Genomic DNA, 27,253 nt, shown 5'->3' on the forward strand with positions numbered 1-27,253 from the left:
ATGGATTAAAGGAGCAGGCAGAGCGGTACAAGAGGAAAAGGTGAAGAGGATTATTTTATTATACTCTCGAGCTTGATGGACTTTTTAAACTTTAAGTGAAAGTGCGTCACAATTGAAAGTTAAAGATGGCGGCTAAACCTCCCCCTAAAACTCTTCGGAGTGGTGGATCTTCTCCGGTGCAACAATCATCATTACAGGCGTTGCACCCTCCTGATGTATTGACACCGAAGGACTTACGAGATGCTCTGGATAAACATGCCCAGGTACTTTTGGAATCAATTAATCAATCAATCGGTGATAAATTTGCACAGATGGAGGAGAAATTGGAGAAACTGGAGGAGAGAATGGAAGAGAGGATGGAACAGAAGTTCAGCGTGATGAAGGTAGACATTTTGTCTTCAGTGCATGAAGTGGCGGAATGTGTGGAAGATTTGGATGAAAAAGTGGATGATTTGACTCAAAAGAATGCAATATTAGAAGCAAAAGTACGGGAGAATGAAGATTTAAGAGACAAAATGGAAAGGGAGTTAAGCCTTGCCCAATATTACCAGATGCAGTTTGCTGTTAGAATCAGAGGTTTAAAAGAGAATATTAAGGAAGATTTAAAGCAGCTGGTTTCTGAGGCTCTCGAAGTGGTATTGAACCAGCCAGCATCTGAAATAAGAGCAGCTATGGATAAAGTGTTCCATGTGAATTCATGGATTGCCAGACAGAGAAAGTTGCCTAGAGATGTGGTGGTTTACTTTGCAAAAAGAGAAATTAGAGATGAAGTTATACAAGCTGCCTATGATGCTAAAGTTGTGATTGCTGATCAAGAAGTCTTGGTTTTAAAAGAAATCCCTCCAAAGATTTTAAGGAGAAGGAAGGACTTTACATTTCTTGTGCAAGAGCTCAAGCAACGAGATATAAGGTTCAGATGGGAGATTCCAGATGGGCTGATGGTGATGTATGAAGGTAAAAGGTATCGGCTGATTACTGTGAAGCAAGCGCGTGATTTCTACAATAATGTTTTAAAAGCAACCCCATTAACACTTCTGGAAGCTGCAAAGGGACCTGGAGAAGGAGAACATCAAGAGGATGAAACAGAGGAAAATGGTGCTGGAGGAGATCAAGCTATAACTTCTTTGGATGATCCTAGAGAGCAAAGGGTAACGCGTGCTGCTTTAAAACGAGCAAAGAAAATAAAAGAACAAGATCAGCAAAAGTCTTCGGAACTTCCACAACGTACTTATAGCCAAGCAGTGGGAGGAGCACGGCCTAAAGAAGATAGTCCTATCAAAGCAGTGCTCCAAGAGCTTTGGGAGGATATGCATGGCAACTAAATTCTTAACCTGGAACGTTAATGGACTAAATTCACCACAGAAGAGGAAGAAGGTTTTTCAATATTTAAAACAATTTAAGATAGATGTTATATGTTTGCAAGAAACGCATATTAGAGTTTTGGATCAAAAGTATTTATCAAATTTGAGGTTGGGTACGCAATTTGTTGCTTCTGCAATGAACAAGAAAAATGGAGTGGTTGTTTATGTTAAAAGTGCCTTAACAGCAGACTTAATTGAAGCAGATAAGCATGGAAGATATGTTATGATTGAGCTGCTGTTAGAAGGTAAAAAGACGCTTTTAGTTGGACTATATGCACCTAATCAACAACAAGCTGACTTTTTTAGTTTACTTCACACAAAGCTTACCCAGTTGGATTATAAATCTTTTATTTTTATGGGGGACTGGAATGGTGTTTTGGATGTACAGTTGGACAAGGCTGGAGTTTTCAAGCGCATTCCAAGTCACGCTAGATTGCCTAAATCTTTTTTTGAAATGAAGGATGACCTGGAATTGCGAGATATTTGGCGTGAGAGACATTTGCAGGAGAAGGATTATACTTTTTATTCTGATAGACATCAATCTTTTTCGAGGATTGATTTTATTTTGTTGACTAATGATTTTTTTTGAGGACTAAAAAGGTGAAGATTTGTGCAAGAACTATCTCTTATCACAGTCCAGTTTGGTTAGAGATTGATAAGGAGAAAAGAGACAGGCGCTCGTGGCGCGTAAATGAGAATTTGTTTAGAAATCAGAGAAATGTGGAAGAATGCAAACAGCGGATGAAGGATTTTTTTGAAATTAATATGAATAAGGGTACCTCTATGGATATGGTTTGGGATGCTAGCAAGGCCTATATGAGAGGGGTGTTGATATATATGAATAATAAACATAGACGTGTCGTGGAAACTAGAAGGAAAGAACTGGAGAATGAAATAAAGGAAAAAGAAAAGGCTTTGATTTTGAACTCAGAGGATGTGAAGACTAAGGAGGCTATTAAACTGTTAAGAGGACAATTTGATAAATTAATGGCTGATCAAGTGGCAACCAATCTGCGGTTTGCTAGGCATAATACTTTTTGCAACGCTAATAAACCAGGCAGATGGTTAGCTTACAGGGAGTGCAGAATTATTAGGCAAGTTGTATTTTTGAGGATTAATTGTATTATTGAACAACAACCATGTTCTCAATGAACCCAAAAAACTCATTAATATCAAAGCTGAATATTTTTGGAAGTAGTTTTTAGTTTGTTTTTAGTTATAGCTATTTTAGGGGGATATCTGTGTGTGCAGGTGACTATTACTGTGCATAATTATTAGGCAACTTAACAAAAACCAAATATATACCCATTTCAATTATTTATTTTTACCAGTGAAACCAATATAACATCTCAACATTCACAAATATACATTTCTGACATTCAAAAACATAACAAAAACAAATCAGTGACCAATATAGCCACCTTTCTTTGCAAGGACACTCAAAAGCCTGCCATCCATGGATTCTGTCAGTGTTTTGATCTGTTCACCATCAACATTGCGTGCAGCAGCAACCACAGCCTCCCAGACACTGTTCAGAGAGGTGTACTGTTTTCCCTCCTTGTAAATCTCACATTTGATGATGGACCACAGGTTCTCAATGGGGTTCAGATCAGGTGAACAAGGAGGCCATGTCATTAGATTTCCTTCTTTTATACCCTTTCTTGCCAGCCACGCTGTGGAGTACTTGGACGCGTGTGATGGAGCATTGTCCTGCATGAAAATCATGTTTTTCTTGAAGGATGCAGACTACTTCCTGTACCACTGCTTGAAGAAGGTGTCTTCCAGAAACTGGCAGTAGGACTGGGAGTTGAGCTTGACTCCATCCTCAACCCGAAAAGGCCCCACAAGCTCATCTTTGATGATACCAGCCCAAACCAGTACTCCACCTCCACCTTGCTGGCGTCTGAGTCGGACTGGAGTTCTCTGCCCTTTACCAATCCAGCCACGGGCCCATCCATCTGGCCCATCAAGACTCACTCTCATTTCATCAGTCCATAAAACCTTAGAAAAATCAGTCTTGAGATATTTCTTGGCCCAGTCTTGACGTTTCAGCTTGTGTGTCTTGTTCAGTGGTGGTCGTCTTTCAGCCTTTCTTACCTTGGCCATGTCTCTGAGTATTGCACACCTTGTGCTTTTGGGCACTCCAGTGATGTTGCAGCTCTGAAATATGGCCAAACTGGTGGCAAGTGGCATCTTGGCAGCTGCACGCTTGACTTTTCTCAGTTCATGGGCAGTTATTTTGCGCCTTGGTTTCTCCACACGCTTCTTGCGACCCTGTTGACTATTTTGAATGAAACGCTTGATTGTTCGATGATCACGCTTCAGAAGCTTTGCAATTTTAAGAGTGCTGCATCCCTCTGCAAGATATCTCACTATTTTTGACTTTTCTGAGCCTGTCAAGTCCTTCTTTTGACCCATTTTGCCAAAGGAAAGGAAGTTGCCTAATAATTATGCACACCTGATACAGGGTGTTGATGTCATTAGACCACACCCCTTCTCATTACAGAGATGCACATCACCTAATATGCTTAATTGGTAGTAGGCTTTCGAGCCTATACAGCTTGGAGTAAGACAACATGCATAAAGAGGATGATGTGGTCAAAATACTCATTTGCCTAATAATTCTGCACTCCCTGTATAGATTGAGGAAAAAACAAAGGGCTTCTAATATAGATAAGATTGAGTATAAAGGAAGGGTTGTGTTTCAACAGAACCTTATTAAGGATGCTTTTGTGGATTTCTATTCGAAATTATATGCTAAAGAGAAAATTAATGAAAAAGACATTGATATATATCTGGAGAATGCTAGCATCCCGGTTCTTACGCAAGTACAAAAAGAGGGGATTAACCAATTGATTACAGAAGAAGAAATTTTAACAGCAATTAAGGAATTGAAGGTGGATAAAGCACCAGGTACGGATGGCTTCTTTATTATTATGGTGGGCTTTTAAAATGATTTCTAATATATTGTAACCCATTCTGAGCATTGATTTGGGCAGGAGATAAAAAAACAAAATAAGTAAATTGGGCCTTGGCTACAAAGTTCATCAGATGCCTTTGGGCAAATGTAATGTCTGTATTCAACCAGTTTTCTGTAGCTCCCTGACCTTCTTTGAAGAAGAGTGAGGCACAAATGCTTGGATGGGATTTCAGAAATTATGACTTCCAAGGAAGAAATAGACTGAAGACGGCCCTGCAAAAAGCGAAGCTGACTGTCACAGTGGGAGAGCCAATGAGTAGACTGGTTCTTTACAATTCCTCTCCAGACAAGGAGAGGACTTGAGAGCACCCACAAGTGCTCCAGGCAGTTACTCCTCGGTAACAAAACAGAAGAAACTGGCAGCTTTAGAACTCTAGGAGATGACGAAGTAGCCATCTTCCTCAATCCACAGCTGGCACCTTTGAAAGAACACTAAGTTCACATACGTCTTTTCTAATTACATTAGGAAATCATTGTTAACAGCTATTAGGAATCATTGGGTCAACAGGTTTTATAGAACCAGGCGAGTTTCATTTAGTCCTTAGCGAAATACATTTTAGTACAAGGTTAAGGATTTAAAACATATTTTGGAATAAAAGGCAAAGGGGCAATGACAAAGATTTTAGAATGTTAGAAATGGATTGAGGATCCAAATAAATTTGAAGTGGAATTTTGGAATTAATTATAAAGAATTGTTTCCATAGGAAAATGCTTTTGCTTTGAATTAAAAAAAACAACATAAGATAATACTTTAAAAATTAGACACTAGAGCAGGGGTAGGCAACCTCAGCTCTTTTATGACTGACTCATGGACTTCAACTCCCAGAATTCCTGAGTCAGCATAGCTGATTGAGGAATTCTGGGAGTTGAAGTCCATGAATCATAAAAGAGCCAAGGTTGCCTACCCCTGTACTAGAAGGAAACAGAAGGAACTAAAGATTGTAATTAAAGAAGAATACTTACATTTGACTTACAAACACAGAGTGGAGCAAAATACCTTAACATTGGATATATTGAAGCATAGGTTTAAACAGTGGGTCCAGAAGTTAATTTAAAAAGTGTCTGCCTCTATAGATAGATTACATCTAAAAGATATTATGGAAGAGGAACAAGTCCTACTTGACAAGACTGAGACTGAGTTGAAAGTGGATTTAAAAAATGATCTCTCTCATTGCTTTGATGTCTCCCTTTTTGGTAATAGAAATGAGATGCCCCCTTTACCAGTCCTCTCAGAATCTCTGAATTCCTTTTTCTTAGTTTCCTGCTTCACAGAGAAGTAAAGTACCATGTATTCCCTTTAACCCATCTCATTTTCTGCCCCCTCCTTCCCTCTTTGAACTCTTTTGGTACATTGTAAGAGAGAGTACTTGATAGGAGATGATTATCCATCTGAAAGTTTTGTTTGATGGACTGATTTGTAGCCCACATTTTTTCTGTATAATTAGAGTTTCCCACAATAACAATCTTCTGAAGAGGGTTGGGATGAGAGAGCACAACTGGTTTAAGGTCACTCTGCCAGCTAACAGAGGACTAGAACTCACAATCTCCTATTTTCTGATTCAGCATCTGAGGAGAACAAGGAAGAGAACCTTGATGGAGCTATGCAAGCTCTGTTGCCAGATTGCCAGATTGATGTTAGCCTTGCTAGGACCAGAAAATCAACTCCACAGGAAGACTAAAACCCCTTTTTAATTGAGATTGGCTATAATAGCATAATCATGCCAGTCTGATTTTATTATGTTGCTTACTCCATCTTACAGTTCAATGTATTAGGGAGGAGCCTGAATCACTTCCAAATGTTATCTGGCTGTTGTGGATTTCAGATATGTTTTACCCTTTTCACTTTGGCAATGGAGCTTGTATAACTTAGTCAAGATCATCTTCCTTATTTCCTACAAAGCCTTAACCAAACTGGCTTGTAGCAACCATATGTTATGATAGCTTGTCCTCCATGCTTCTCTTTCTTGATTTAGATTTGCTCCCACCTGGTGTCTGCAACCTTCTGAATCCTTCAACCATCTATGCCAACAATGAGATTTCACTGAGTACCATCGGGGTCTACGGCTTTGATTATGACTACACCCTAGCTTTGTACTCCCCCGCACTCCATTCCCGCATCTACAACACTGCTAGGGACATCCTAGTGGAGCAGTATAAGGTACCCCCTGACCAGGGATTTTTTCTTCTTGTTGACAAAATATTAAAGCAGTTAGGATTCTGGTGTCCTTGGCTTAGAAACTGGACAAATGGGAAACAACTTTTAAAAAAAGTTTTTAACTATACAGCAATTATAATAATAAGTGGCATATTTTATAATAAAACCTACATAATAATAAAATAAGTTAAAGAGCAAAAGAAAAACTAAACTAACTAGAATAAAATGATGCTAACAAAAAGAAAAATGTAAGTAAAAAAAAAGCTATTACATAATGCCACACAAATAAATTACTGTAAACATGGAAGAATCCATTTTTAATTAACTAATTGAAAGGCTGACAGTCCAGTTTTCATTCAACCACAATATGAGCACTTTATTAAATTTCCAGCATAAAAGGAAGACAACCAGCTGAGCTTTTAAATCACATAAGACATATCTGACATTCCATAAAACTTAAAATCATTAATTGGGCTTTTGTGTGTGTGTAGGTGGGTGGGCTTCGACTCCTGGCAACTGCCTAGATTATTCCCTGCAGTTTTCTTGGCAAGATTTCAGAAATGCCTTTCCCCTGATTTCTTCCTAAGACTGAGAGAGAGGTACTGGTCCAAGATCAAGGCTTGTACATAAGGCAGGACTAGAAGTCACAGCCTCGTGTTGTCCAGCCTGATGCCTCAAAGTGGCACTCTAATTGGGTAGTATAGGATACTTCTAATTCTTCGTTCTTGCATAGTTTCCAAATTTCTTTCTATGAATGACAATAGCAATAAATGTTAAACTCATTAAAATCCTTCTTCAGTATGCTCAGTGCTTCTAGAATATTCAGGGTTTTGGAGGCCAAACAATAAAGACAGCAAGCATTATACAGGTCATCCCTACAGTGCCCATTGCCATGGTTAAGTGAAAATTGTAGTTCATTAAGTGAGCGCCTCCTTGGAAATTCCTGCCAGTGTGGAAGCCGGCAGGAAGTTTGCAAGTTCCAGATGGCTTGCAACCGGGTTAGCTGGGAAGCAAGTGGTTGTAGCTGGATAGGAGAGGGAACATGGAGGTGGCACATGGTGTGAAAGTTTGGCATGAGCCCAGCGGGTCTTGGGGTGGCTGCTGCCAATTTGGGGAGAGTGCAGGGGTGCTTGGGGAGATGCAACACAAGTGCAGAGGGATTTGGGGAGGCTGAGTGGGTGGGAAGAGCATCCATAAGTACAAGCCATTTCCTAAATGCCAGATTGTGATCACATGACCGCATAGACGCTGGGAATGCTGGAACTTTAAGGACCAGATGTAACCATTACTCATTCAGTGCTGTCGTAATTTTGAGTGGTCACTGAACAAGTGGCTATTAACCAAGGACTACCTGTAGTTGTATTTGTTGGCATTTAGCCATTATAGGCAAATTATATTCCTTTTGTAAAATCTCAAAAGTTTATTATTTCTGAGATTATAGCTGATTAAGAGTAATAGTGTTTTTAAAACCACATTTTCCAAAGAAGACAACTAGCAGCCAGTTTAACATAATAATTGCTCAAAAAATTACTTTCTTGTAGAAACAAAAATAAAATAATAAGGTTTGCCCAGTAGAACTCAAATATGTGTAATTATCTTCAATACTAAGAAAATGACCAAATTCTTACTATGAGTAGAACCAAGAATTATACTGAATAACAGCTCTCAAATTGAGCTTATACTGCAAATAGTCATTATCATTCTCCTTACGCTAGTAAATAAAGTTAGAAAGTGTTTGAAGGAGGGTAGCTTGAATGCATTAGGGCCCAGGTAGACATGATAGGAGAGAGCAATATTTGTTTGCTTACAAGTCCACATGTAAACTGGTTATTTGTGTTCTAATGTTCTGATACTTATGTCAAAAAGAAGGTTCAGATAAAGGAAAGCTGAATCAGCTGGGATTTTGGGCTATGCTCAAAGGTGCTTTTCCTCCTTAAATGTACAGTACTTCTTCCATGTCCTTTACAGTGAGAAAAGAGATCCAAAATGGCTGCCTCTTTGTTGCCTTGCTTGATTCTTTTATGCACATTCTCAAATTCCCTATTGCTCTGTTTATGGTTTGGTTTGGAAAGCCCGTGATTATGTACCTCATAAAACTGTATCCAATGGTTCCAAGCAGTTTGCTCTGTTGATTGTTCAAGAAAAAATAGTTAACTTAAATTCCTTAGAAGATTGCACATGGTGACATACTTCTCTTTGTTTTATCACATCAGTATCCAAAGGGCATCCTGAAGTATGAATACTGGCCTAACTTTGCTGTACGGGGCTTACATTATGACATTGCAAAGGTGAGAGAGTGTTTGTCATTTGTGTTTCTGGGAGTTTAGCAAATTTGTCTGTAAGGTCGGAGGTTTGTGTGTGGTTGTTTGCTTTTTCTATGAACTCCCCAGAAACCTTTAATTAGAGGATCCAAAATGGCAGACTATCAGAGGGGGAGGAGTGGGGAGTCACCATGAGAACCAATGGGAAAGAATAAATCCATGAAGCTCCAAGTCTGGTGCAGATTTATTTCCTGGAATGAGAAGGTCAGGGGATCTTACATTCTAGAACAGAGGTCCCCAACCTTTGGGGCACCAGGGACCGATTACGTAGGGAGAGGTTTTTTCACAGACCGGAGGGGGTGTGGTTTTGTGTGCTGACTGTATCTCGCAGATGGGGCTTTAGTTGTTTGTGCAGACCAGTTGCTGGCATGCTGCAGTCTGGTACCGGTCCACGGACTAGGGGTTGGAGACCCCTGTTCTAGAATTCTATAGTACTTTGGGGGCTCTTTGCACAAATGTAAGAATATTCAAAATATCCAACCCAAATCCTGCAGGATTGCAGCCTAAGTCATGTAAATGCTACTGCCTTTATTATCCAGTAGCTACTTTTCTGAATAACTATGGCATATAAGTCATCTGTTGAAGGTCCCTTGTAAGCTTAGGACAAAAAAGCAATGTTCCTTTTTTGTTTCTTTGTAGCTGACAGTATAGAATCCAAGGGACAATATTGTTGAATGTGGGCTAGTTGCCTGAAAACTTGTATGAAATTTATTTGCAAGGGTTAGGGATCCTAAAGCTTCTATGTGGGTCCTAACTTCATTTTTCCCTATCCCCTATAGGGCTTGCTCATGAAGATAGATGCATTTCACTACATTCAATTGGGTACTGTGTATCGGTAAGTATTCATCATGTTGGTTTCCAAATGGTTGGGTTGGTCAAGTTCAGACACTACCCTAGCTTCTGGCAATTCATGGTTTGCAAATTTATAACTGGCCTTGGGAAATGTTGTGTTTCTTCCTTGCCTGGCTTACACTTATAGTGTTTAGCAGTAATAAATACGTGATCCCAACCATTGTCAAACAAGGCAAGGGAAAGAAGAATTTCTTGTTCTGCATGAAGTATTCATATAATGTTCTGGCTTCTAATTTTCAAACTGGTTGGCTTAATGACAACATGTTGGGTCAGAATTGAACTTAACTGTTATATGTCTACATTGGAATGTATTTTATTATGCCTGTGAAAGTTCTTGTCCTTCTATAGCTGAGACTTCATTTTGTGTGACCCAAGAATTATCCTGAGTTGCAAAAAGTCTGATGCCTACTGTAGTGCTGTTACAAGAATACCTTAGTAAGATATTGTTATGATCTAACTCAGTATCTTTCAATCTTGGCAGCTTGAAGATGTGTGGATTTCCAATTCCCAGAATTCTGGCTCAGGAATTCTGGGAGTTAAAGTCCACACATTTTCAAGATGCCAAGTTTGAGAAACACTGATCTAACTGCTAAAAATACTTTGTGGTTGTAATTCTAAGCACCTCTGTTCTCTTTTTTAAAATTTTGTGCAGGGGCTTGAAACCTGTTCCAGATGATGAAGTTCTGGAGATGTATGATGGTACCCATCATATTCCCTTGCACCAAGCCAGTGGCTTCTATGGAAAGGTAGAATTCCCAGAGCTGTCTAAAGGTGTTACTCCCATGCTGAGTTTCCATTCCCAGACAAGCTGTGTGATTGGATGACAGCTGGGCTGATTTTATTTAATCTGGATATTAGTGGTGTACATGAAATGGGAAAAATATATTCTTTTGAACTACTAGAGCAAACTTTATATCATGTTCTTGTTATAGTTAGGTAGAGCCAAACCTAGAATCTTTTGATTGCTCCAGATATTGAATGTAAGATGAAACAAGTGGGTCAAAGCGGATGTGCATTACCCCTTCTTTTCTTTTTTCCCACCACCAGTTCTCATCCCAACAAATCTCAACAGCACACTTACTCTTCTCTGAATGTTGGTAGTATTGTTGCAATTTTAGTGTCAATATTCTTTCGTTTTTATAATATTTTTATTAAAAAGTATAATTAAAAAGTTAAAAACTGCTACAAAGTAAAAAAAAGTCAGTAAAGGAAAATAGAAAAGGAAGAAAGAATATAGTTAAGAAAAAGAAAAGAAATATATAAAGAAATGGCTTTCTTCTTTGTCACAAGTATAAACAATTTTAATAACTTAAAATACAACACATCTTATTTATATATCCAGTATAGCGTTTATTCCATATCATTCTTGTAGACTGTTTTAAATCTACTTCAGATTTGTCTCATCCTGTCTAATAAAACTTGCTCCTCTTCCATAAAATCTTTCAAACACAATCTTATCAATAGAAGCAAACATACTTAAAATTACCTTCAGGTTCCATTGTTCAAAAATATTCTCCTGTATGTCCACTGTTAAGGTATTTTGCTCCAATCTGTATCAGTAAGTCAAATTTAAGTGTAATCTTTAATTCTTTTTTATTCCCTCTAGTGTCCAGTTTTAAAGTCTTATTATTGTTTTAAATTCAAAACAAGCATTTTCCCAAGGGAAGGATTCTTTATGATTCATTCCAAAATCTTATTTCAAATTATTTGGACCCTTAGTTCTTTTCTAACTTTCTAAAATCAAAGTTTTAATCACTTTTTTGCTGTTCATTCCAAAATAATTTTAAGTCCTTAAAGGTTAAACTTTAATTTTGCTAAGGATTGAAGGAAATTCACTTCTGTAAAACCTGTTGATCTAATGATTCCTAATAGGCAAAAGGCATTTACCAAAAGTGATTAGAAAAGCAAGTATGCAAATCTAGTGTCCTTTCAAAAGGTGCCGACTGTGGTTTGAGTGTAGATAGTTTTTCCTTATCCCCCAAGGCTCTGAACTCACCATAGACCACTATTTTGTGGTCTCCTTGCAAAGAGCAATTGTCTGGAGCATTTGTAAAGGTAAAGGTTCCCCCGCACATGCGTGCTAGTCGTTTCCGACTCTAGGGGCCGGTGCTCATCTCCGTTTCAAAGCCGAAGAGCCAGCGCTTGTCCGAGGACGTCTCCGTGGTCATGTGGCCGGCATGACTAGACACCAAAGTCACACAGAACACTGTTACCTTCCCACTGTAGTGGTCCCTATTTTTCTACTTGCATTTTTACGTGCTTTCGAACTGCTAGGTTGGCAGAAGCTGGGACAAGTAACAGGCACTCACTCTGTTATGCGGCACTCGGGATTCAACCCACCAAACTGCCGATCTTCTGATCGACAAGCTCAGCGTCCTAACCCACTGAGCCACCGCGTCCCAGCGGAGCATTTGTAGGCAATCTCAAGTCCTCAAAATTTTTTTTGGGGGGGGGGAGGAATTGCCTAGGGCAATTCTTCATTCCACCATGATTATCAGCTCTGCTTTAATGTAGCTGTCTGCTTTCAGTTCTCTTTTCTTCCCTGGAAGTTGCTACTCACTTTCCTTCTAATAGCCTATATCTAATCTCTCTCTTTCTCTCTCCACCTAATCTATCTTTGTCCAAATTCCAGATTGTTTTGGATCAATCTAAATGTTGACTTTCTTAATTCTGCTTTTTGAAGGTTAATGGTGTATGTGTTTTTGCTAAAAAGCCAGAGGTTAGAACTGAGTAATCTTTAATTTCTACAGAGATCCTTCAGAGCTAACACTAAATGGATGAAGATCAGAAGACATTCTGGTCTTGTCTTCTTATTTTGAAAAGAAAGGGCCTAATAGTCTACTAATTTGTATCCCTCGCCTTCATTTTCTTTTCCTTCCAGGGCCCTGCTGTTAAGCAATTCATGGACATCTTCTCTCTGCCAGAAATGACACTCCTGGCTGTAGCCAATGATTTTTTCATCAGCAATGATATTGATTATGACCCCATCCATCTCTACAAAGATGTTACGGTATGTACTTCATTCCCCTTTGGCAAGCTTCTCCCTTTTCACTCTCGTTTGTCTCTAGGAGAACTTCTGTGTTGAAAGTGAGGAGGAGGAGGAAGTGCTGTTGGCTGGCAGCTGTGTGTTTTCTTCCCAGTTCTGAGTGGGGGGGGGGGGATTCTGGCAATTACTTTTGGGAGGTTTTGCAGGACATAGTGTCCTGTGTGGTTTTGTCCTACACAAGATGACAAGATTTTAGGGCCTGGAGTTCTAAAGACCTGCATTAGCTCTGTTGGTTCCCGATTCTGTTTTTAAATAGAGCCTTCATTATAGGAGGTTGTGACGTACCTCACCGGAGAGGAACAGGCTGTCCCAAGCTGGAGAAGGAGTGGGACGTGCTGCCTGCAAAGCTGCCCGGAAGGCTTATCTCTAAACCCAACTGTTCGAAGGCGCACGTACTGAGGGCCCCCTCAGCTTATGTTTTCAGCATGTTTGTTTTTTTTAAGTTAGAGACCGGGGAAAAAAAACATCTGTTCTGTCTCTCTGCCTCTCTGGAGCCTGCCCAGCCCCCTGATTTTTGGCAAGAGGTCAGAACTGGCATTCTCATAAATGTCCATCTGTTCTTTTCTGCTCCCGCCCTTGTCTTCAGCTCTGTCCCACCTGCAGAGAAATGTGAATAGCACTTCTGAAGTTTACTTAACATTGAGAGGTTATCATTTAATCTGTGCTCCTCTTTGTGTGTGTGTGTGTGTGAGAGAGAGAGAGAAAGAGAGGGGGGGGAGACAAGATCAGGTTACGGTACATGCATTGCTGAACAGTTTAAGGAAAGAGAGAGAACAGGGTCAATAGGAGCAGATGTCCTGTTCTACGGTACGCGTATATGTCTGTCGGTAGCCCCACTGTGGCTTATTCTCCTCCGACCCCAAACAAGCCTGAAAGTTGATGTCATCTACTTTGAAAGGAATTGAGGAAGAAATAAACAATAATGAGGGAGAGCCAACCGAACCAGATAAGTTCTTCTGTGTTTCAAACATTTCTAGAGATGCAGCCTTTTCCTTTTTTGCAACAAATAAAGGAATTTTGTTCCAACTTCAAGATTAAAATCTGACTTTTTAATCATTGCAAGGCTAATGTGAGAAAACAGATTTGGCTAGACTCTATAACAGGGGTGTCAAACTCAATTTCACTGAGGGCCGCATCAGCATTGCGGTTGCCCTCAGGGGGCTGGGTGGGCGTGGCTACAGTGCGTATGGCCTACTGGGGGGGCGTGGCCAGCTCTACAGCGTTCGCATCAAGGGTGCCTATGGGGGCCTGGGCAGGAGAGGGACAGATCTGAGGGTCTCTGGCAGAAGGAGGGTCTCTGGGCCAGGGCCAAGGCAGTGGGGGCCGTTCCCTCACTGTTTCCAGGATGGCTTCGCGGGCCACATGAAACCACTCTGCGGGCCGGATCCGGCCCCCAGGCCTTGTGTTTGACATGTCTGCTCTATAATGCCTTTTTTTCCCTACACATTTTTAAATGATTAGAAACAGCCTTGGGTGTTTGTTTTTTTCAGATCAAATGAACTTTCTCAGCCTTCCCTCAGGCTGCTGTTTGCATGTGTGCAAAACATACAAATACAAGTTGCTTAATGTTTTGTTCCACAAGGACAGATGAAGGTTTCTTTTCCAAACCTCTTGCTTTCAGTCCCTTTGTAAGATTGTATTTGTCTCTGCGTTTGTCTTGTTATGTCTCTGTTGTTTAAATTGCTTTAGGGTGTCAAACTCAATTTCATTGAGGGCCGCATCAGCATTGCGGTTGCCCTCAGGGGGCCGGGTGGGTATGGCCAGGGTGGGCGTGGCCTACCGGGTGGGCGTGGCTAGAGTGTGTATGGCCTAATGGGTGGGTGTGGCCAGCTCTACATGGTTCGCATGGAGGGTGCCTATGGGGGCCTGGGCAGGAGTGGGACAGATCTGAGGGTCTCTGGCAGAAGGAGGGTCTCTGGGCCGGGGCCAAGGCAGTGGGGGCCGTTCCCTCACTGTTTCCAGGATGGCTTCGCGGGCCGCATGAAACCACTTCGCGGGCCGGATCCGGCCCCCGGGCCTTGTGTTTGACATGTCTGCAAAGGTTATATCTATTTTCATGTTTTATTTTGTGGTTTTAATTGTTGCTTATCAATTACCCAGTTACTGGTTGTTGTTGTTGTTTTGCTAATGGAACGTGTATAGAAATACTGAGAACAAAGAATAAAAAAAGGATATATGTGATCATTATCCACAAAGCAGAGTTATGGGGAAGAGTTACTGTCATTAACCTCAGATCACAATTATCTACTGGTTATCTAAACCACATACACACAAACACATAATCATTACTGCTATTTAAAGTTTTTTTTAAAAGAGGAAATCATATCACAAACCTTGAGTATTGTTTTCTGGTTTATTCTTTAGAGCATAACAAAGAAATAAAAAGAGGAGAGGCATAAAGCATAATACTGATGTGGTCTCCCTACACATGTTGCATTGGAAATGCAGCCCAGAGGCAGGAATGTCAGGGCCTACAATGTTAACATTTATTCCTGGAATTCATTTCTTTTCTTCTTCCATCATTTCCACAGGATGCCATCCGGGATGTTCACATTAAAGGCTTTATGTACAAGTGGATTATGCAGGATCTGGGTGAGTATCTACCTGCTATAGCAGTATTTCTAAGCCTTGGAAATTTTAAACTACATGGATTTCAACTCCCAGAATTCCACAGCCATGCTGGCTGGGAAATTCTGAGAGTTGAAGTTTGCACAGCTTCAAGTTGCCAAGGGTGAGAAAGACTGTGATATAGGAAAAGCAAAGGAAAAGCCTGCTGGTGATGAGTTCACAGGCCTGCCATTATGGCATACAGGTATTCCTTCACTTACAATCACAATTGGGACCAGAATTTTGGTTCCTAAGCAAATGAGATTGTAAAGCAAGCTGTCATTTGACTGCATCAGCGACTGCAATCCTGGCGCTTTCAGCTGCCATTGTTAAGTGAGAACCATGAGTTGTTTAGCAGAGGGAATTCTAGGTAAGGAGTGCAGGGGTGCCTCAGGGGGTGGGGGAGGCCCTGGAAAACTAGGTGCAGGCCATGTGTGAGTTGGGGAGGTGCTACCGTGCAGTACAAAGCTGCAGCCACTCCTGGAAACCTTAGCTGTGCCTGCTCGGCTGGGCAGCATGGCATAAAGTTGCTGCACCCCAGGAAGCCTCAACTGCCCACCCAGCCCAGCAGCACTTATGACTGCAGGGGCGCTGCTACTCTGCCATCTGCCTACCTCCCCCTCCCCCTCTCCCCGGACCTATGTGCTTTTTGTCGCTCTGCACAATGACACTCAGCAGTAGCAGCACAGGAGCTGGTGCTGAAGTAGAGGCCCAGAGCCTTCAGCTGTCTCACCCGGCTACCCCTGCCCTTAGATCTCTACTTCAGACCCAGCTCCACCCCTGTGCTGGAGGGCAAAGGGGCAATGGGAACTTGCACAATGCTGCTGGCATGGCTGACCACAGTGTGTGGCCTTGAGTCTGCATTTCTCAGTGGCATCAGTGGCTGGGGCTGAAGTAGAGGCCTAGGAGTGATGGCAGCTGGCTGAGACTGCTGAAGGGACTAGGCCTCTACTTGAGCACCAGCTATGGTGCTGCTTCTGCCAAGTGCCACTGTGCAAAGTGGCCCAAAGCGTATAGATGGAGGGAGATAGGCAGCTGGGGGAGGGGGGGGGAGGAAACAGCAGGACCCTTGTGGTTATAAGAGCACATGAACTGCCAAACATCCAAATTTTGATTACGTGACAGTGGGGGTGCTGCAATGACTGTAACATTAAGCCTGGGTCAAAAGTCCATTTTTTGTAATGCTGTCGTAATTTGAAATGGTTGCTGAGCAATGGTCATAAGTCGAGGATTACTTCTAATTCTTAAAGGCGTCTGTCCATCTTCCTTCTTCCAGAACAATACATCCTGCACGGGGATGAGACCTACGCTGTGCTACACCGTTTGGCCAAAAATGGCAAGAAACTCTTCCTCATCACCAACAGCCCCTTCAGCTTTGTGTGAGTTTGAGCATGCCTTGGTCTCTAAGATAAGGTAAAGGTAAAGGTTCCCCCGCACATGCGTGCTAGTCGTTTCCGACTCTAGGGGCTGGCGCTCATCTCCGTTTCAAAGCCGAAGAGCCAGCGCTTGTCCGAGGACATCTCCGTGGTCATGTGGCCGGCATGACTAGACGCCAAAGGTGCACGGAATGCTGTTACCTTCCCACCATAGTGGTCCCTATTTTTCTACTTGCATTTTTACATGCTTTTGAACTGCTAGGTGGGCAGAAGCTGGGACGAGTAACAGGCGCTCACTCTGCTACGCGGCACTCGGGATTTGATCCACCAAACTGCCGACCTTCTGATCAACAAGCTCAGTGTCCTAACCCACTGAGCCACCACGTCCCTTGGTCTCTAAGATACTTCTGGGCTATTTGGGATTATTTTTGTTTTTCTTAAATTACCAGAGATTTAACATTTCCCCCCCCCCAGCCATTTAGCTTTAGTTCAGCTGATGAGTTGGATTGCACTCCAACTTTTTTTGTCTGGATATGAGTTTCTTTTTCTTTTTCTTATTTAATTATTAGCTTTAAAGTTGTTATATCCATTTACCTGGCTCTTTTTATCCATGTTTTCTATTTTTACGTTTTTATGCCTTTTGCTGTATACTCCAGAATACGCAGCAAGAGTGTATACAGAGTATATAATACGGAGAGTGAGATTGGGCAGTACCCAGATTTGATAAATAAAAATCAATTCTGCCTTTTATTCAAGAGCTCAAGAATGCGTACATGGCGTTCCTTTTTATCCCTACAACAACATAGGAGAAAATATATAAGGTTGATTCATTAATTAACCATTATCCTGAACATATGCCTTCAGATTCTCTTTAAAATAACCTATTCCTCATTTTTCTTTCTCTTAGCTGCTCACAGGTCCTCATTGGCAATGTGGCATGGGAGAATAAAACCCCCAGATAACTGTCACCCTCAGTTATGTGGGAAAACAGTGGGTTCAACCCACAAGCATTTTATTCATTCTTCTGAAATTGAGGCCTTTCCCTGCCTCATCCTTGGCTGCGAAAGCCCACTGAACAGTGGTTGGTGATTTATTTTCAGATGGAAGGAGGTATTATCATAATGGCACAGGGACCAAGCAATAATAATAAATAACAAGCAATAATAATAAATAACAATAAAAATAGCTGCAGTCTCGTATTGCCGGGTCTCCTGAGGTTTCCTTCAACTCTTTCCACAAGTGTAAATGCATTTGCTCTGCATCTGTTTTAATTTAATTATTTAATTAATTTATAAATTTAATCTAGATGGGCAACATTTTGAGGTACCACTGATGATATGCTCAGGGCTTTTTTTGCCAGCTCTTTTTCTAGTGAGTTTAAATCAGCATTTTTCTGAACCTTGAGAAGTTTAAGCTGTATGGACTTAAAACTCCCAAAATCCCCCAGCCAATATGATTGTTGGAGAGATTCTTGTTTCACAGTTGCTCTGTACTTTTAGCATCACCACCTTCTCCTAATTCTCTTCCTTTTTCTCCCTGTTTCCCCTAGTGATAAAGGGATGCGATACATGGTGGGCAAGGATTGGCGAGACTTCTTTGATGTGGTCATAGTCCAGGCAGACAAGCCTCATTTCTTCAATGATTGTGTCAAGTGAGCGTTGCATGTGTTGGTTTCTGTGTGGGGATGAGCTAATGCGTGTCCTGAGGGCATATGATACCTTTCTGTTTACTGGAATTTGCATACTGCTGCACGTACATTCTGATGAATTATACCCAAGTCAGCAATTTGTGGGGGGCTATATTTAGCTTCCTTGACCCCTTGTTTTGTGGTGTTTCAAACCCCCGAAGATTGGCTGCAGAAATGCAGCTATAAACAAGGATTTTTTTAAAAAAAAAAACATGCTAGGAATTTAGTTCTCCCCTAATGCATTTTAAAAAGGCAGAGAGGGTTTTGATATTTCAATCCTGCCTCTGCCAGTAATATCACTGTATCACTATCATGCTCTCTGCAGTTTTCAGAACTTCCCCAGTTGTTTTTTTTTTAAAGGCATGGTCTGTAACTGCAACATTGCAAAAAAAAGGTAGTGTGTTTCTCAGTGCTGCCATTGTTGCTCAATTTCTGTGGAGAGTAGTCAAATCAGCAAATGTTGTGTGCTGATAATATGTGGCTTTGCGGGGACTGCCCTGAGTAGATAAAACTCAGACCTGAAAGCACAGTGAAAAGAAGACTACTCAGGCTAAAAATGAGGGAGCTGTTCCTTTAAGACTATGAGAGCAAAATATCCTGCCTCTGACTATTGGCAGAATTCTTTGGTTGCAGCATTTCATTTGCTGGTTGTTGGAGAGGACTTTTCTCCTGCATATATTTTAAGTTCTCTATTCTAGCACTTCCTTTATTTTTCTTTCATTTTTAGATTTTTTTTTTGTCTCTCTCTACCCTAAATCATCATCAGCTTCACTTTCTGTGCAATGATAAAAAGTAGGAGTAGAAAATTTGAACTAACCATTGCTGACTGTATAAGAGAGGCTGCAATGAATTATACTAGAACTCTGCATATCCTGATTTCCTTTCTTTCCTTATATCTTGCTGATGTAAATTTATAGGTGTTTTTTAAAATTCTCTGTGCAAGACATACTTTAAATGCTATACCATGTCTTAAATCCTCTAGATATGTCAAAACATTATGTAACGAGTGTCCAACATTCCTGGAGGGCACTTGAATGGGAGAGGCTGCTGAACAAATACATTATAAAATCAAGATTCCTAACTTTAGCCTTTAGGATCTTTTGATACCCAGCAGAAATTTGCAGAAAATGTGTTACATAAGTGTAACATAGAGCAGTGTTAATGTTTCCTATAGAGTAGTGTTTCTCAACCTTGGCAACTGGACTTCAACCACTAGAATTCCTCAGCCAGCATTAGAGAATACGTGCCTATGCATTTGAAAAAAATAGTTCTGTGGATTTGGGGGTCAGATGTTAGGACTACTGTGCTGTCCTCCCCTTGTATAACGGAAAGCAAATGTCCTTCCCGGCAGCCTCTCCAAATGATATTCATTTTTCCTTCCAGGCCTTTCCGGCGTCTGGATAGCAATGGAGATCTGCAATGGGACAAAATAAATAAGCTGGAAAAAGGACAAGTGTATAAACAGGTAAGGAATGTTGACATTAGGCGGTCTGTGTTTTTGAAGAATCAACATAATACTTATATGTGATATGATTTTAATATCTTGATCCTTGAGCGTGGTTAACTCCATCAGCATAAAAAAAATTAAGACTGCTGTTGGTATTTGGTGATGTCACCTACTAAATTACTAGATAAGGTAAGATAAGATGATAAAATAAGCTTCCTTGTCATTTTTTTTTACTGTGGGCACAACGGCACACATCAAAAATGAAATTTAGTTGCCCTAATTATCCACCTCCAACCCTTTCAACCCCTTTGAGCTTCTTGGAGAACTTTGGAGGGATAGTAAGTCAGAGATCTAATGAGATGAAGGAGAAATCTCCTCTCTAGTTGCTATCTTGAGAGGGCATAACAGCCAGTTAGCCCAAACAGACTCAGCTTTGAATATATATATGCTCCTCTACTTCCTCCTTTGAGATTTGCCCTGTGGGTATAGAGATGAGAGAAGGAGCATGAGGACATGTTTCAGGAATGGCAGTACTGGGCATCTGTTGTGGCCTACTTCCAAAAAAGGTGCCACCTTCCTGAAGTCTTGGACCTCCTGCAACTACTACTGATGTTCCTCTTTCCACACACCCAGCCTACCTACCATCTTATTTCTGGTGACAGAAATAAGAACAGCTGCCAACTCTTGGTTGGCTCTAATAATTTAAGTTTGAGGGTGGAGACTTGGCCAAAGTGGGACAACTAAGTGAGAAAAAAGGCAAAAAGGGGATTGAGTGTTATATGGTAATTTGCTCAGAGTCTCTTGAGTCCCGGAGACAGTGTGGGGCTAGTTTTTCTGTACCTGCAGGATATGAAGGGGAACTCCCTTTTTCCACTGTTATATAAAATATTGTCTAGAAATGCTGGTCCTGTATCCATGGAATTCTAATCATTCTAATGCAATATTTCTAACTACAATATTAGGGCAACCTTTTTGACTTCCTCCGGCTCACAGGCTGGCGTGGATCCAAGGTGCTTTATTTTGGCGACCATCTCTACAGTGACCTGGCGGTGAGAGCTTTGGGCATAATCCTCTGGGTCATGAAGAGAGGATTGGGTGGAAGTTGGGTCTTTTAGCTTTTCTTCCGAGCTCTAGGACAAGAGTGGGCTGAGTTTGGCGTGTAATGTCTCTCATGATCCTATAAATCTTTTCCATTATGTCTCTTTGCCCCAGGACCTGATGCTGCGGCATGGCTGGCGGACAGGGGCCATAGTTCCTGAGCTAGAAACGGAGACAAAAATGGTCAACACAGAGCAATACTCCCAAGCACTCACTTGGCTACAAGCCTTAACTGGATTGCTGGAGCGAATGCAGGTAGGTTAAAAATCAAGATGCTGCTTGGCTGCTAGGAACAGAAGGGGGAAGATCCCAAATTCTTGATGGAACCAGTGTGGAAGAAAAATGCTCCCTGAGTAACGTAGGGCAGGGAATACTTAAAACAGCGTCACAGTCAGTTGCTCTCAGGCCAGTTAGCTTAGAATCAATGGGACCTGAGGGACTAATGAGCTTCAGGGGAAAGTAAAATTGATTCTAGGGGAAGCTAGTTTAGTGTGTGTTGAGAGATGATGGGACAGTAATTACAGGGCTGTCTTAACATTTTGGTTCTTGTTCCTGAAAAGATGTTTCAAGATCCCGAATCCCAGCAGGTGCTGCAGGACTGGATGAAGGAGCGCCAGGAACTCAGGTATTTTATTCCTTCTCCCTCCTTTTTCAGGGGCTTCGGTATGCTGGTTCAGACTTACAAATTAGCTACTTTCCTGCTTGCCCATTAACAAATAGGAACTGCCTCCATCCTATTGAACACAGAGGTTTTAAGCTTTTTCTTACAACGTGAAATTGTATGCAATACTCTGTTGCTCTTTTCAGCATTAAAGTATGAGCACTCAGGCCTCCAAATCCTGCAGAGTTAATTGGGACCTTAATTGGTGGTTTTGCCTTTTTTTTGGGTGGTTTTAATCTTTTTGTTTAATTCTGGCTCCTTTTTAGTTTAACAGTTTATTTCTGCTTTTTGGTTTCTTCACCTCTCCTGGATTCATGATTTCCCACTTCAGCTTTGTTACAGTTGGTATAATTTTACCCCCACTCAATTAACTGATCTAGTTTTTTAAAAAGTTATTTATCTTTACTTCAGTTTAGTCAGGATCCAACCCCTGATTCTCTTTACGCTGTTGGAACAAAGCTTAGAATTTATTTTATCTTTTCCACTTTCTCTCCCCAGCATCAAATCTATATTTAAATTTCTCTTGGATAATAATAATAATAATAATAATAATAATAATAATAATAATAATAATAATAATAATAATAATAATAATAATAATCTTGGATGTAGACTTATCTCTACATAGTGTTACTTTGTAAAGTATAACAAAGATTTATATTATAGCATTGGCCTTTGTACATTGTCCAATTCTGCTTAAGCTATAGCTCTCATCGTCCACAACTAAGCATCCATTCCAACAGCAAGAATAAAACTTTATTTTGGTTATAGACCAGTCAGCAGCAAGTTTTTTTTGCTCTTCTCTCTGGTATACCTTATTTTCTAAAACACATTTGATTAGCAATGTGGAAAACAGAATTGTGAATTAGATAACGCCTCTTTTCAAGTTTCATTTAAAGTTTTAATAAATTGGTTTCAGGCTGGTTACACAGGTCCAAACATGTCCTTTATTGCACATTTGTAATTTCCTCATGGAATTCTGTTTTGTCTTTACTTGACTGACTTATTTATCAGTCTCATTCACCCTTTCTAGATGGGCAAAGCCATGTAAATAGACTCTCTCATTGCTCCCTTAGAAGCCAAATCACCAGTTGCAATATCTTGAAAAATAGAGCAAATAAATCTCCAGTTAATCTGGAGCAGCTGATTTCTCCTTCTCCATTGCAAAAACTGCAGTTAGCTATTGGCCACAATTACATTGTCTTCTTGGTTCTAATGATTCTCCCCCCCCCTTCTCAATCATGTCTGATTATAATGAGACTGCCTAGACACGTCTCTGCAGTTTTCTTGGCAAGATTTTTCAGAAATAGTTTGCCTTTGGGGTCTTCCTAGGGCTGAGAGAAAATGATTAGTCCAAGGCCATCCAGCTGGTTTTTATGTCTAAGGCAGGACTAGAGTGCAGACTCCCGGTTTCTTGCCTGATGCCTTAACCACTGCACCAAAGTGGCTCTTATGACTTAAGGTAAAGATTCCCCCGCACATGCGTGCTAGTCGTTTCCAACTCTAGGGGCCGGTGCTCATCTCCGTTTCAAAGCCGAAGAGCCAGCGCTTGTCCGAGGACGTCTCCGTCGTCATGTGGCTGGCATGACTAGACGCCAAAGGCGCACAGAACGCTGTTACCTTCCCACGGTAGTGGTCCCTATTTTTCTACTTGCATTTTTACGTGCTTTCGAACTGCTAGGTTGGCAGAAGCTGGGACGAGTAACAGGCGCTCACTCTGTTACGCGGCACTCGGGATTCGACCCGCCAAACTGCCAACCTTCTGATCAACAAGCTCAGCATCCTAACCCACTGAGCCACCACGTCCCTTTCTTATGACTTACCTCTTGCCAAATTCTACCACAAAACCAAGCTGTAAATGGCTAGTCGTGGAATCCTGCTTGAGCTCCAGAAGAGAAACATGAGTTGATGGGGTTGGAGAACAGGGAGAGAAACATAAAGTTCGTCTCAAATCTTAAATATTCAGAAGCTTTCTTGTAAAGCATGCATTAAATAGTCAAAGAAAAGCACCTTTGATGTAGAAAGTGACAAAGTAGGCAACAGAGCCTTTTTTGAAAATAGTGTTCAGGCTTCTGTACAAAGACTCAGCGGAAACAATGACCTTCCTTCAGTTTTGGGAAATCTTCCCTGCCTGGTTTACATTAGTATAGCTTCTTAAATGGTATTGATAACATCATTTGTGAATTGCCTTTGTGCTGTTTGGAAACCTGGGGAATTGCTATTTGTTTAGAAACTACGTTCTGTTCTTACTGTCCTTTGATGCTTGGAGCTAGTTGAAATGTCACAGCTAATTTAAATACACTTAAAGAAAACCCCAGGCATGACTGGCAGTTTTAACAGCTCTGCTCCTGCCTTATGCTGAGAATAATTATTCTGCTGCTGTGTGGTGTGAGCAATAGCTTCCTTTTGCACAGGTGCACCTTGACACGTATAGACACTGAAAATTCCATGAAAGAATTATAAGCACAGGCCTTGCTGTTGTGAATCATATCCCATTTAATAAGGGTGGGGTTTGTGTCTGTAGAATTGCCCTCTCCTTTGGTCTTTATGCTCTAGGCATGACATAAACTCTTTTAGATTATAGTAGGGCTACGGATTGTTTTAACCACTGAGTTGGTTAAAACTCAGGTTGTTGGTTAGCTCAGATTGTCTGATAATAAAGCAAAGGAACTCTGTGCTTAGAAACTATAATACAGAAAATTCCTAATCACAAAATACGTAAGTTTAATGATACAATACTATGAAACGGAATTCTCTGATACACTATATAAATATAGCAGTGCAAAATTGACGAAGATAAATGGAAATGATCTGTGTGCAGTATGTAAGGTAAAACATTTCTTGGATTCTAATCTTACTTGGCTATGGAGAAGACTAATATGTTTTATATGCTTTGTCACTCCATACCCCAATCCTATTCAGCAGCAACTTTGTCTTTTGAATATTCAGGCATAATATCCAGACCTTAGTAATCTTTATAACCATAAAATAATGTTAGATCAATTCTAGAAATGAAAAGACAATTTGGAGCTAAGGGCAGGCAATGTATAATCCTTAGGTAAAGGTAAAGGTAAAGGTTCCCCCGCACATGCGTGCTAGTCGTTTCCGACTCTAGGGGCCGGTGCTCATCTCCGTTTCAAAGCCGAAGAGCCAGCGCTTGTCCGAGGACGTCTCCGTGGTCATGTGGCCGGCATGACTAGACGCCAAAGGCGCACGGAACGCTGTTACCTTCCCACCGTAGTGGTCCCTATTCTTCTACTTGCATTTTTACGTGCTTTCGAACTGCTAGGTTGGCAGAAGCTGGGACGAGTAACAGGCGCTCACTCTGCTACGCGGCACTCGGGATTCGACCTGCCAAACTGCCGACCTTCTGATCGACAAGCTCAGCGACCTAACCCACTGAGCCACCGCGTCCCTGTATAATCCTTAGTGCCCTCTAATATTTTCTTTTAAGAAGCTACACATTGCAAGATAAAGTGCAATCTTTATTTGGAAAACAATCACCGGCTACACTGCAAGATTGTTAGAAAGTAAAAATGATGCCAGCTGCAGTTTCAATTTTGTACACATGCACATTTGCTCAGAATAAAATAGGAAAGTTGGTTGCTCAATACGTAGAAAACGTGGCAGAACCCAACCTTCTGATACTGGATATGCTGTGATTCGCTATGTCCACCCTAGAAACCCTGAGAACACCTAATTTACAGTTATGGCTTCAAGGTATAAAGGTAATGCAATGTAAAATCATGCATCTTAAATATTTGTATTAAATTAAAGCCTAGAATTCTTAGAAAATTGTTTGATTTAATCTGTGTAGTATTTTATTCAGATATTCCACCTTGCCAACTGAGTCATCTTTGGAGAACGAAATCCAGCAATCCTGATTCTCTGATCCCTCTTTCTTTTCTTTCTCCCCCTGCCTGCTGTTACAGGGCACTCACCAAGAACCTCTTCAACCCGCAGTTTGGCAGTATCTTTCGCACGTGCCACAACCCCACATACTTCTCTCGCCGCCTGTGCCGTTTTTCGGATGTCTACATGGCCTCCCTCAGCTGTTTGCTCAATTATGACCTCAACTACACCTTTTACCCACGACGTACCCCCTTGCAGCATGAGGCTCCCCTTTGGATGGATCAGCTCTGCACAGGCTGCATGAAGACTCCCTTCTTGGAAGAGATGGCACATATCCGCTAGGGACCAACTGGGGAGAAGTTTGCAGATGGTCGCACTCCTACTTTAGGGCAGTGATGGGATGGCTTAAATCTTATATGGTCCTTCATATTAGAATCAAAACTGTGGTCTGTGGTAACATGTCAGATTTACAAAGCAAGGGGCCTGTTAAGCCTTAGTGAATGCTTTTCGGCATTCATTTTTGCTTATGGATTTAAGACGTATTTTTGAGGCTAACACTGAGATTTAGCAAGTCTGGCTAAATTGTTCTTTGCTGAAACATCAGCGGCCTCCCAGCGAGCGCTATAAAAGAAGAGGCCCACGCGTGAAGCATTGTCTGCCCTTGTTGCCAGCTAGAGAGTTGGAATGTCCACGTTCACAGAGAGAAGGGGCTTTGGACTGGCCCAAAATCTGTTTGTTGGTTCTCCCTTAGGGTGAGTGCTTCTCCTAGACAAATATGCTCAGCGTATGCTAGGTGGAAGACCTTGGTTTTGTTGATTGGTACACAAAGTTCTCGTCCCTTGTAGAGCCACATATATTTCGTAGCGTTTGAAGTTTACATTCCCTCAACTGTGAGGTCTTTTTGTGCTTGTAATGGAGAGGAGAACAGGGTGGGAAAATGGGGTGAAGGGTGGGGGTTCCTGTCCTGTAGGCCCTGGGAAGGACAGGAGGTGCTATTGAGGGGATGGTATTTTTAGCTGATGACTGGAATATTTTAATGTTAATAAAAGAGCAATGTGAAATCCATGGCTGATTTGTGTTCTGAAGTCGAGGAATGAGAGCAGGAGCTAAACAAGTTATGAGTTTTGTTCGCCATCATGGTATTTTTCTATTCTTTTTGCAAATTTTATATTTTTATTAGTTTATCAAAATATACAAAAATACAAAGCAAAATTAAAACAAGGGGAAAATAAGGGGGGAAGAGGGGAAGAGGAAAAAGTGTCAGGGAAAAGGGAAAACAAAAAGAAAACCATTGACTTCCGACTTCTTTTGGCACAGTAGAATAAGGTCAACATACAACCTCAACTTTTTACTTTTACATAATATATACTAGCCATTTCTATAACAACAAACCTATCTAATCAGCAAAACCTAAAGTCAAAGATTCATTTTTTCTACCAAAAGCACAAAGTCCAAAAGCTGTTTCCAAGTAGAAACAAAATTAATTGTATTCTTTCCTTTGGTCAAAGCAGTCAATTTCACCACCTCTGCTAACTTCCATCAACTTTTGCAGCCACTCGTCCATTGTGGGAATGAAAACATCCTTACATTTCTGTGCATAAAGTATTCTTACTGCTGTCAACATAAGATCAAAATTCCAGTTCTTTTTCAAGTTCTTTATCCATTAAGCCTGAAAGAAAAATCTCTGGTTTTATCTTTATATTCATCTACCGTATTTTCCGGCGTATAAGACAACCCCCTACTTTTAAGAAGTTTTTCAAGGTTTTTTGTCTTTTACGCCGGAAAATACTTACATGCCCTGCCCTCCCTG

At 41.0% G+C, this 27,253-nt stretch overlaps 1 protein-coding gene across 1 annotated transcript in view; it reads left to right on the forward strand.

Moving 5' to 3' along the window:
- Positions 1-26,504, forward strand: part of LOC310636194 (5'-nucleotidase domain-containing protein 2-like) — a 34,228-nt gene extending 7,724 nt beyond the window's left edge. The window contains exons 2-14 of the mRNA XM_083355790.1: positions 6,315-6,499; positions 8,710-8,784; positions 9,597-9,652; positions 10,322-10,415; positions 12,551-12,679; positions 15,247-15,307; positions 16,599-16,701; positions 18,248-18,349; positions 19,769-19,850; positions 20,795-20,881; positions 21,045-21,185; positions 21,491-21,555; positions 25,524-26,504. Coding sequence (XP_083211916.1) covers positions 6,315-6,499; positions 8,710-8,784; positions 9,597-9,652; positions 10,322-10,415; positions 12,551-12,679; positions 15,247-15,307; positions 16,599-16,701; positions 18,248-18,349; positions 19,769-19,850; positions 20,795-20,881; positions 21,045-21,185; positions 21,491-21,555; positions 25,524-25,785 — 1,442 coding nt within the window. The 3' untranslated portion in view covers positions 25,786-26,504. The remainder of the gene's footprint in view (positions 1-6,314; positions 6,500-8,709; positions 8,785-9,596; positions 9,653-10,321; positions 10,416-12,550; positions 12,680-15,246; positions 15,308-16,598; positions 16,702-18,247; positions 18,350-19,768; positions 19,851-20,794; positions 20,882-21,044; positions 21,186-21,490; positions 21,556-25,523) is intronic.
- Positions 26,505-27,253: the final 749 nt, after the last annotated feature.

Source organism: Vipera ursinii (genome assembly GCF_947247035.1).
Source record: "Vipera ursinii genome assembly, chromosome: 2".
In the NCBI taxonomy this organism is placed as follows: domain Eukaryota; kingdom Metazoa; phylum Chordata; class Lepidosauria; order Squamata; family Viperidae; genus Vipera; species Vipera ursinii.